Genomic DNA, 12,376 nt, shown 5'->3' with positions numbered 1-12,376 from the left:
TTACAATTTTCCAACATTATCTGGACAACTATTTGGCGAATTATGTTTCTTAATAATGAATTAATAAGTTAATTGTAGATTCAATTTTGAGTAATTTTTCTCAAGTTTGTCAAATGGGAGCATTTGCTCTTTTTTGTTGTCTTTACATTATAGTAAATTTTATATTTTTTAGGTTTTGGTTTTCTAGTCGGACAAAGCAAGACATCACCTTTGGATCTAGAAAATTGAATTTTTTCGATGTTATAGTCGCCAAATGATAAATTGATCAATTGATATGAAAATATGACTGGCGGCTTTTTGTAACGTGCAATATTTTTCTTTCCATGTGATTAACAACTGCTTTTTGATATTGTTGCAATATTACTTGAATATGTATTATGTATCTCTCTCTTTCTCTGTACTGAAGCTATTGATATTAATGGATTTTGATGTGATAACAATCAATTGATCGAAACAATAATAACAATAATAATAATGTAGCCTAAATATGATGCTTTCTTATTCTGTGTTTTTGGATTTTGCCTTTGCAACAGTTTTAACGAATCTAACTTAATTGAGTTGACATTTGCTGTCATAGACCCTGAACTCTATCCTCTCTCTAATCCCATGTGATCTACACGGCTGTTGCTCAGCAGCATCCTACGTCTCAAAGTGCGTCATTGAAGCAGATTGCGTTGGCTTCACCTCCCCCCCTCCCTCCCTCCCTCCCTCCCTCCCCTCTCTGCTGCCTGGCGAGGACTCTGAGATGAAGTCACTCTCTGTGTTTTCAGTCTCTCTCTGTCTCTGCTCAAATGTTTGGGTCTCCCTCCAGCTTTGTGAGGTCCGTGGCCGTCCCCATGAACATGCTGCGTCCTCGCTCCAGCCGGCTCTTCTTGTCCGTGAGTCGGAAGGCCTCCATGAACTCATCAATGTCGATGCTGCCGTCCTGGTTGCTGTCGATGGTGACGACCAGGTCGGAGATGGTCTCGTCGGTGATCTCCATCTTTAGGTAGACGCTCAGCAGCTTCCAGGTCTGCCGGAAGTCCTCGATGGTGATGAAGCCTGGGGTTGAGGAAGAGGATGGTTAAAGTTTAAAGATGCAAGGTAGAAAAGAAGAGATTAAAGATTTTATGAACAGGCATATGCTGAGAGAGGAAAAAGGTGTGGTTAGATGTGGGGGATGGGGAGGCCAGTAGATCAGTGGGTTAATCCTCGTTTTAGCTCCTTTAGGATGGCCGTAACCTTAGGTAGCCTGTGTGCAACAGATTAACAGAGGCTGAACTCTATAAATGTCTCTAGCTGGATACATAAACACTTAACAGAGCCCTGACACACTTTACACCTCCACTGAAGCAGACTGTCTCTCATTGGATTGTCTCTGTGAGTCAGTACTGTAATGTCATTGATGTGTTGACCAACACATTCTTTCCCCTCGGTGTATGAATAGAATTGTGGAAACGCATGGTAGAGTGACGTTTTAAGGGAGAGAACAACAAAATATGCTGAAGTCAGTAGTGTGAATATATGTCTACAGTACACATGTATATACATGTAAGTAGTTTCAGTGGTTAATTAAATCTTTTACCTGAGTTGTCGGTGTCTACAATTCTGAAGATGGTCTCCAAGGTGGAGCGGTGACGATACAAAGTCTCAAGCAGACTCTGGTCAATGTGCTGCAAGAAAACAGAGTGATTTCATTTTTATGCAAACACTATTTAAGTGTGTTTAGATCAGTGTGTCTGATTCAGCAAAATATATGCATATACAATATCCTTAAATCAGACACTATCATTTCTGTGACCTCCATGTATCTACAGCCGGGTAACTCACATCCGCGTTGGGTCCTTTGATGGCGAGGTCATTGAACCACTCGTGGTAGTCGATCATGCCGTCGATGGTCTTGGCGGTGACCAGCTGAGAGCGCATCATCCTCCAGGGGAGACCGAGGTGCATCACACTCTCCACTGCAGAGGCCCAGTCGTTCAGACGCAGGCGACCTGACGGAAGAGGATATGATACCCGTCATCTGATTTCAGCCAAATTTTCACCTTATGCTGCATCGTCTTCTAATCAGGTCAGTGAAAAATATATAAATATTGGCACATATTTCATCTTAATGATTAAAATAAGTGATTTTAGCACAGAAAAAAACGACAATATCTTCTTGGTAATTTAGAAACTGTGTCTTTATAAAAAGTTATGACAAGTTTATTTTTCAACGGTAACCATATTTAAGGGATGCTTTAAAAAATGTTTATGTGTTTATTATGTGTTGTATTTATTTTTTATATAATGCTGGATATCATCATCAGATTTAAAAAAATCTAAAACATTGATAACAGAATAACCCTAAAAAATCTGTCAGACTCGTATCCAAAGCATCAGGTCGTCTTTTTTTAATAAATCAACCCTCACTCTGTGAGAAGATAAACAGGTTTGATTCTTCTATCTTTTCTATGATCAAAAAATACACCAAATATACCATGTTGACGAACACGTCTCATTTTAACTTCAAGACTTCCCCCTTTCATTACAGACAAGCAACTCAATCAGCTGCTAGAGATGCATATAAAAACTATTTAGTAAGGTCCAAAATGAAATTTAAAGCACATAAAAGAATATTTTTTCAGAGTTGATTTGTTTCCCTTCCAAGTTAAAATATAAGTAAATATTTTGTAAAAAAAAAACCTAAAAGTGACGGGCTTTAAATTGCATTCTTTCTTTAATTACTTTAGTATGCAATTGAGAAACAAGGGTGTTGGCTGAATAAAAGTAAATCCCTGAACAGTTTCTGTGAAACTGTCAATTGTTCCTGGATGGACTTTTGGTCTTCCCACGTTTTTTTTTATCTGAATAGGGATTAAAAATTGGGAGCTCAAATTTCTCCCTTTCTTTCAGAACTACAAGGGGAAGTACACAAGAGATTTGTAACAGAATAAAGTAGCACCTGATCCTGAACTGAACTGATCTGGTTCCTGATAGTCACACTACACACCTGTATTGTTGCTGTCGTACTTTTTGAAGGCACAGATGAGGTCAGATTTGTGCGCAAACACCTGCTCCCGCAGGACTTTGAGAGCTGAGCGCTCGGATCGCCCGACACTGCAGACAATAAAAGAACAAATATAACAGACAATAAACAGAATTAAAGGCAGAACAGTTTTATTTTACAGAATCTAAAAATACAAAAATGGTGCTTTGCTATTAGACAATGTGTCTGGGAAATTAGTCTCTCATGTAAAAGTTCTTACTTTACTGTTTTTGCCAAGAGTTACACTAAAAGATCAATAATCAAGTCTGAATATGTTAAACAATGAAGCCACACCCGGAAAATGTTTAGTTTAGCTTAGCACAAAAACTAGCTCTGTCCAAAGGTAAACAAAACAGGTAAACAAACAAGATATAAACTGTTTAATAATGAGATTAAATGCTGCTTGTAGGTTAATTGTATTACCTTTGTACAGAGCCAAGGTAGCTGGTTCCAATATTTAGCTAAACTAAACTAATCTGCCAGCTGTAGCTTTATACTTAACGGACAAACAATAGACATCAATCTTCTAAACTGACTTGGTAAAAAAGCAAATAAGCATATATACCAGGATGTCGCACTCCTTTTTTTTGGAGATTTTAAATCTTGCGTGCAAAGATTTGCTATTTTTTTATATTTTTTATAATTGAACATTGCAAATATGTAGAATTTTGATCTGTTTGTTGCCTTCAGCTCTGGAAAAGTATAACAGGCCTTCTTATACTGTTCTCTGACATTATTTAGACAATAAATTGATAAACAGATGAACTATCTGCAGCCCCAGTGGAATGATTCACATTGATGAATCTTTTCTGGTAGTTGTTCTGTACCTTTGTCTCACGGTGAGCTCTCTGATCATGCTGCTGGCCTGGTATTGGACTAAATAAGGCACAAGGTCTGGACCCAACTTCACGTAGGCCCCCCTGTTGCTTCCCACCTCGTAGTAATTGGAGGCGGAGAACAAAGTGAGGACCTGAGTGAAATAAAAAGAAAGCTTTAATGTTTTAGTGAAAGTATACGAGCATCTCTGGGCCGTTGGTGTCTGAGCTCACCTTACGGTTGTGACAGAACTCGTAACCTTCCTGTTTACACTCGTGGGAGCGGATGATGAGTTGCAGGTTGTGTCTGTTCAGGAAGTCCTCGGTGACGTCGGGGCCCCAGTAGCATCCTCCGCCCCGCACCTCGTTGGGCATGCAGCCGTCCTGGCTCATCGGGTCGCTCCACAGCAGGTCCAGGATCTGTAGACATACGAGAAAGACAGGAGGGAGAGGTTTAACTTCAAACATTTAGATTTTCGGGCGCACAAAATTAATTAACTAAACTTTTAAAAAACATTTATTAAAAGTCCTTAAAAGTACTCAAAAAAGACAGAGTTTGCCATTGTAGATGTTCATATTTTGAACATCTACAATGGCAAACTCTGTCTGCTGAGGAAGATCATGTAATTGAAAACTCCAGAACAGCTATTTTAAATACTTCTGTAATCTGTAATTCTGAATTACAATCTTAAAGTGCTAAAATTGAAGCCTTTTAAAGTTATAGAATAACATCTTTTGATTTTTTTTATATATATAGTACCAGTCAAAAGTTTGGACACACCTTCTCATTCAATGGTTTTCCTTTATTTTTATTTTTTTCTACATTGTAGATTAATATTGAAGACATCCAAACTATGAAGGAACACATATGGAATTATGTGGTAAACAAACAAATGCTCAACAAACCAGAATATGTTTTAGATTTTAGATTCTTCAAAGTAGTTGAATGAGAAGGTGTGTCCAAACTTTTGACTGGCACTGTATATATGTTATATTTTATATTATATGTGTACGAACACTGGAGAGCATCACTTTATAATTCATCACTTTACAATTCAGACTTTACCCTGAGTTGTTTACAACGATTTAGCACGATAGGACGTGAACAAGCACGAGGTACCACAGTCAAATGTGACCATGGACGTCTACAGCCTGTACTTAAGACAGTGACGGTGGTAAACTCACGACAGCGGGATTAATGACGCGGTGGATTACAGCATGTTAAAGCACAATCTGGCAACAATACGCAGCAGGTGAGGTTTCCTCACTGACGTAGCGTTCATTATACTGTGACTGATTTGAGCAGAGCGAGTACAAAAGGCCACACCCTCTGGTCAGAACAAAGTTTTCTTGTGCATGAATAAGTCACTAAATAATGATCTCACATGTGCTGTACCTGAGTGTATTTTTATAGTGTAAGTGTTGAGTGTATGAAACAGGCATTAAGAAGAATCATATATAATGTAGTAGAGCATGAAAAAGGTATTCTGGACCTTGGAAACAGTCATTGAGATTTCAGCCTTGGCACATTATCTCAAAGTAATTTTATCTAATTTACTTGCAGAGGATAGAATCAACAATTGCTTTTAAAATACAAATGAAAGTGGAGAATGCACTGATGAAATACATTATTTTCTGAGTATCTATAATCGTTTATCTTTCTTTTATTAGCTTTTAATTTTTTGGCTTAATGTATATAATAAGGAATAACGCCCTTTAAAGTTGAGATATAATAAAAAGCCCTTTGTAACCCTTTTCGATCACATCCTCAATCATATTGTATGCAACTATTTAACAATATATGTAACAAAAATTGACAATGATTTAAATCCCGCCAGTTACTATACCACTATAAATATTCTGTCTCACTGGAGAATTTGTCACAGTTCACAACTAAAGACGCTCTTTTTTTCAAATAAGATGTATCATGTGCACTTTGAAGTTAGGATAAATGCAAAGACCAGCACTCATGTGGCACTTCTCGTGGATCAGTTGGGTTCATCGTCAACAAATTAAAAAGAATAGAATAAGCATGTGAGCAAACATCCATCACCTGTTTCCACTCGTCAATCACAGTTAGACTGTTGACAGAGTTGGGGGACCCAGAGGAGGTCGTCTCATTTTCAAGTCTGCCGGTTGCCGGGTTTAGAATGGACCGTCTCCTTTTGCTGACCTCCACCTCGTCTACAGTGTTCACTTTGAGCCGGGCTGAGAAGTCCTGCAGTGAGCGGTTCTGGAAGCTGTCGCGGTTGATGGGTTTGAGAAACGTGAGGGAGTTCCGACGCTGGAACGCCTTGTTGGGGGACCAGAGGTCCTCGTCCATGTCCGAGTCGATGGACATCCCTGCTGAGCTCTGGTGTCTCTTCTTTGGAGGCCTCAGTGCTGAAACATACTGTAAAAAAAACCCAGAGAAAGAGCAGAGATGTCAGGGACTTTCAAAGTAATTGATACAAAAAACTCAAATGAACATGTCTGTGTTTGACAGCTCACATTGTGTCTGTCCACTCTGGCGAGGACACTGAGGTCAGTGGTGTCGGAGATCCCGCCGTGGAGTACCAGCACCTTCTGGTCGATCACCGTTGCTAAGGGCAACCAGCTGAAAATCTTCTGCAGCAGCTTCAGGATCCGTTTGCCGTGCATCTGAAGACAAACAGGAAATAGCTAAATACATTTTACCATGGGTGTTATTTTTATTTGAATCTTAGCTCCTATGATAAGTCTATTACAGACTGTGTAACCAAATACTGACACTTAAGGACAAAAATGTCCACATTTAAACTGCCATCACAGTATAAAATCATATATTGTATTATATCAGACTTTCAATCTGGAGCCCAGGCCTCCAAATTGTAGTTTTTGTAGTTTTATTCTATTTGTTTTGTCTCATTTTTGGGATGTTTTTATCAAGTCCTGGCAACTCAAATATAAAGATGTTTCAGATTGAGAGTTTGATGCCTGACAAATGTTTATATTTCAATCTAATTATTGCTGATAATGTAGCAGGAATTCCAACTTCCTTCTATCTAAACAAAAGACAGTAAATCTAAATCTAAAACATCTTTGCACCACCTCAACCGACCTGACTCATCAGAAGCAAACAGAGTCAGATGTGCAGTCATCTGATTTAATGAAATAAAATATCTTAGCTGTGAGCAGGAGTGACCAGTATAATACTGGGAGGGTATCTGGCCTATATCAAGTTTTACTGGGAATGTGTGGGCGCGGGTGACTGAAACCAATCAAAATTTGCTGCTACAAAGATAGAAGGGATTTTTGTCTGTGCTCCTTAGTTTGATAAGCAGGGATGAGGAGTTAACATCGAGCAGTAAACACAAAGAAAAGGAGTGTTACTGGGTTTGTATGGTGATATAGTACCCACCTTGTATTTAGTCAACACCTCCTTTGTGAAGCCGTACCTACATCAGTCAGAGAAACAAGAGAACGGTTAGAAATGTACCTTTTTTTTTAGCTTCACTGTCCCTCCAGTTGGATTTAGTTCTACCTCAGGTTGACCATGTGGTCCTCGTGGTTCCCTCTGTTGAGGTAGACTTCACTTGGATAAACGAGCAGGAATGAAAACAGGATGATGAGGATCTCAATGGAGTCTTTGCCTCGGTCTACGAAGTCCCCATTAAACACGTAGGGCTTCTCCAAGGACGGCATGTCATTCTGTAGTGTAAACAGGTAAAGCCGTGTTAAAGGCTCATTCTGTAATCTAAACGTAAACAAATGAGAAGTCACAGCACAGAGAGTGGAAGCACCGATCCTGCTTCACCTAATAACTGATTTGTAAAAGTAGAAAAATGCAGCATGTTGCAGAAAAACATCTTCGTTTTAACCAAAATCTAAATTTAAATAAAGAAACAATAAGTTGATTTTTGAGTAGTAGTATATTAAAACACACTTAATCAGCACCAATTTTGCTAATTGGTTAAAAGTTGTTTAAGCATTAAATAGCATGTGAAATTTTCACATCAAAGTTTTTAGAGTTTGGGTTGGACAATACTACTCATTTGACATTTCGTGGACTAAACAATCAATAGTTTTATCACAAATTAATAAACGGATTAATGTATTGAGTTGCAGAACTACTGATTTACTTCATGGCCTGGAAGTACAAGAGGAAAGTATTTGATTAAAATAATAAAATAAGAGCATTTAAACAATTCCATTAAAAATGTCTGTCTGTGGACGCCTCTTTAAAATGAATAATTACAGCTCATAAGCTTGAAAAAATCACACGTTCAGTTATTTCAGCATTTGTGAAAGTTTAAAATTTAAGAAGATGAATTCTAGACCTTGTAGAAAATCAGCAGCAGGTCTTCTAGTTGTCCGTGTAAATCACCTGTAATGAAGAAGAGAAGTGTAAATTAATTAACAACAACAAACAGAAAAAAATGTCAGTTTACAATAACAGGAGATTTAAAAAAAAAAAAGAGCAAATATTAACAATTTTAAAGATGAAACCAAAAAACTTCTGGCATTCTGCAAAAATGATAGAATTGACTGAATCAGGCAATTATCTCGCTCACCACAAATAGTGATTTCTTTGCTGTGGCAGGTGGAGATACGGTTGATATTTGGCAACATCCGGAGCTGCTTCCACGTCTCAAGCAGCAGCTGGAGGACGTAGCGTGAGTGCAGCTGCTGCTGGGAGAGAAACTTATCAGCAAGACAGTTTATGACACATGAGCAGGTCGTCGTACTATAACTGCTGTGATTTTGTGATTAATGCACAGATGCTTTTGTGTCCTCTTTTTTCTTGACTTAACTTGAAAAAAACATTTAAATAATGATGAATTTTTGTTTTAAGATTGTTTTTCAATATACTCAAAGGCAAAATATAAGTAAATAAGAAAGAAAATGTCGGAAATTTGATTTGATTTCCCAAAGATACTGTTGATTTGATTCTTTTAGAAATTCTACTCATCACCAAAAGAAACCTTGTTGAAGAGACAACAAAGACTCCTTCTTTAGCTCATAAACATAAATATAGAGGTCTGTTTCATGTACATAAGTACTTCCTCATGCAGATAAATTACAGTACATATTAACGCAAATAATATGTGTTTTGGACCTAAAACCTCCTTCATCCACACTGCAAATATAAGCTGCCTGAGTGGAGAACATTTATTTTTTATCTGCAGGGTTAATATCTTACTATTCTGCTTTTGAAACTCAATTCAAAGTTAAAATATTTTCATTTAAAACAAATATCTGCCTTTGTGTTTTTGTCAGATTTAAGCAATATATCAGAATTTAAAATGCTGGTTCTGTTTATTTCTGTCAGTCGAGTGAATATCAGAAAGGAGCATCTATCTCGTGCAGTGATACTAAACCATCAGCTTTTAAAGGCTGGGCTCTAAAGCCATGTGTGAACCCACCTTCTTGTTCCTGAAGGCCTCCACCAGCCCGACCGCCTGCTCCACCGTCAGAGGGAAGGTGAGGTGAGGTCCCGAGTAGATCTCCGGCACCTCGATGTTCTTGTAGCAGAAGTACCTCTCCCACTCTGCGTCCCGACAGACCTCGTTCTCTCTGAAGATGTGCGAGATCAAATTCCCTGGAGAGGAAAGACAAGAAGACAGCTCAAACCTGGAGAGTCAGGAAAATTCTTGATTCTCTATATAGTTTATCAGTTGAAACGTGAAATCTTACGTTCATTGCTTGCAGGTGTGAAATTGTCCATTAGGTAGCCGAGGAAGTTATAAAGCTGCAAAGAGAGGAGGCGTGAAAGTTGATGTTCTTTTTTTTTATTATTACTTTAAAGCAAACATGCAGAACCGATACTGGATCCTCTGTTTGTAGTTTCTCACCTTTATCTGAGCCTGTTCTCCAGAGTATTCGATGGACTGGAAGATGTGCCAGGTGTACCTCCGTCTCATCTCTGTGCGGGCGACGTACTGACGGTACCATCGCTGAATCAGGACGGCAGATCTTATAGCTGAAACAAATACAATGGGTGATCAATAATAGTAAAATACTGCAGAGACGGTGACACCAGATTATTGAATTCTTCACAGTCAACACACAACAGCAGAAAAAATGCAAGATTTTTCTGAGTGGAAATATAACTTTATAACTTTCAGTGGAATCGTACTGCAATGACATGATCACATTATGCAATCGTTTCAAAAAAATGTGTAGTTTGAATAATTGATTCAAAGAAAATCCTGACTAAAAAAGTTCTATTGTTTTGGTTTTTGAAATGAGACATTTTCTGATATTTGGAACATAAATTTAATGATTTTATATGATATTGCCTACATCTGCCATGTTGTTATACATGTCAACAATGACAAAATATTCACTCAATCACAAGATGAGAGGTCATTTCAAATAAATGATTTACTTGTTTTTCTCAAATGAATTTCAATGAAATGTTGGATGAATAAATCTGTGTAATACAATATCTGCTTCCATTGATCAAATTTCAAGTGTTTTCATGTTCCATCTTTAATCCTTAATGTGTCTGAGTAAATTTAATTTGCCAGGCTGCAAATTCATGTCCGGTCCTCTTTGTTTCCCTTTTTTATTTTTTTACGTCTCCATGCTGGTAACCCTGTGTTTAGTGCTATGAATTGTGGGTAATTCCCTTGGGCAAAGTCTGTAGAAATGCAGCCTTACGGAAAGGGTTCATTAAGGGCTCAAAATATCAGTTTTTTGTTGTGTGTTTTTCAGTTTGAACCATGAATACAGATTATTATTAAGAGTTTCTGTTGCTTTCATTGTCATGCGTCTGGATCCACTTTCTACACTCTTCTTGACATCATTTTTTTTTTTCATTCTTCTATTTCAAGTAAATGAATGTAGTTTTCCAGTCGGTTTTATAAACCTTGTAGGCATTGCAAGATGTTTCTCTTTCCCAAATGTGGCAGTGCTTGTAGTAAATTTTGTCTTTAGTTTGTTTTCGGGTCCACTTGAGTAAAATATCTAAAACAGTCTTTACTGCTTAAGTTGGACATTTGTTTTTTCCTCCCCCTGCTCTGACCCAGATATGTGTGGTTTGAATACACATTCAACATCTGGCAAACACCAACAACACAACACACAAGGTAAGACGTGTGTGGCTTACATTTGACGGCTGCATGAGGCAGAGCAGAAAGACGAAAAGAAATACAGATGCATTAATACACCATAAATCAGAGATGGGTTTCTAAACAGGTGTATCAGTCTGTGATCATGGTTACCTTTTCCGGAGCTTTTGTTGAACTCGGATTTTGAGACGCCACATCCCATGACTGTTCCTGTTCAGAGCACCAAACAATCATCACATCAGATAAAAGTTAATAGATTAAACGTATGAGCATGTAATAAACTGTATTATTTAAGTACAACACAATGAATCCATTTACTGCTCTCTAAAAGGGATACATGACTGTTGGTGTCTCAAATCTGATTATACGTCTACGTTTTCAGACTCGCCACACACTTCTTAAAATAACTCTGCTGCAGACATGGCCTCTGAGAAATCCATTCATTCACAGAGCAGAAGGTTGAGCTGTAGCTTGTGAGCAGTGGGGGAGCTGAAGCTGAAGGACGATTTGACCTTTTAATCTCGTTATCTGCTGGTTCACTCCTCATCTCTGTGATTGGCCTCAATCCCGGAGCACAGGACCGTTTTCATCTTGATTCTATGAAAGCTTACACTAAGCAACCTATGAAACTGAGAAAGCAGCAAATATCTTATTCATAGAAGTTCTTTTTTTATTGAATAGAAGAATTAACTATTTTTAAATATCCATCTGTTGTTTCAGGTAAACAAATGATGCCTACATTTTTATTTACAATTTACAAAACCCCCCAAAAAGATTGATTGTTTGAATCTGAACATGATATATTGTTTTGAATGGTGTTTGAATGTAAGTTTATTGCTGGTTTTGACCTACTTAAAAGGAACAGATGGGTGGCTTTCGTCACACGTAAAGATATTTAGCAGAAGGTCAAAGTGGTGATCAAAATCTCATCTTGCTTATGACAAGACAGAACTGTACTAGACAAACCTTTTAGTGTACTAAAATATATCAATATGGAAGTATTCGAACCATCTGGGACATGTTTCAAATTTGATCCTGACCTAGTCAAGATCAGAAAACTGAGTCTAATCTAATTTACTATCTTTATCTGCTCGTTTTGGGTTTCAGTGAATTTATCTACCTGCTGTAAGAAATCTGAAAAGTTCCCTCTAATATGAGATCTTTAAATCAACATTTTACTTACGTGGTCACCTCCTCTATCCAGTCACCAGCTGCCAAGTTGTTTGGCTCTCAGTTTCAATGAGTATTTTAAACAGCCATTTGTTCTGTTTCATCCTCCACCATGATCAGGTCAAGAGCTACAGGATGTCAGTCAGACTGGTCCTCGTACCGTACGGTGGATGAATGAAAGCAGCACCCAGTAAGTCACCACAGAGGCCCCATGTGTGGAGCTCCCTCGGTCTGTGCTGAAGCAGGTTTAATCTTTAGTCCCTCGGTGTGATCGCTTGGTCAAGGAACCGAGCCACAAGTGGATTACTGGGGCTAATGACTTGATGCGACTCGACTGTTTTTTTATA

At 38.1% G+C, this 12,376-nt stretch overlaps 1 protein-coding gene across 1 annotated transcript; it reads right to left on the bottom strand.

Moving 5' to 3' along the window:
* Positions 1-787: 787 nt before the first annotated feature.
* ppef2a (protein phosphatase with EF-hand domain 2a) lies at positions 788-10,937 on the bottom strand (the record flags this gene model as incomplete). Its single annotated transcript, XM_054610865.1, has 16 exons — positions 788-1,041; positions 1,565-1,652; positions 1,810-1,976; positions 2,975-3,081; positions 3,838-3,980; positions 4,060-4,245; positions 5,879-6,217; positions 6,316-6,465; positions 7,205-7,241; positions 7,328-7,494; positions 8,124-8,170; positions 8,358-8,472; positions 9,210-9,385; positions 9,481-9,535; positions 9,639-9,766; positions 10,898-10,937. Coding segments are annotated over 16 exons (2,199 nt in total), but the record flags the coding sequence as incomplete, so codon positions are not given.
* Positions 10,938-12,376: the final 1,439 nt, after the last annotated feature.

Source organism: Anoplopoma fimbria, chromosome 13 (genome assembly GCF_027596085.1).
Source record: "Anoplopoma fimbria isolate UVic2021 breed Golden Eagle Sablefish chromosome 13, Afim_UVic_2022, whole genome shotgun sequence".
NCBI classification, from domain to species: domain Eukaryota; kingdom Metazoa; phylum Chordata; class Actinopteri; order Perciformes; family Anoplopomatidae; genus Anoplopoma; species Anoplopoma fimbria.
The sequence above is the reverse complement of the archived record's forward strand: the minus strand, read 5'-3'. Positions and strand labels throughout refer to the sequence as shown.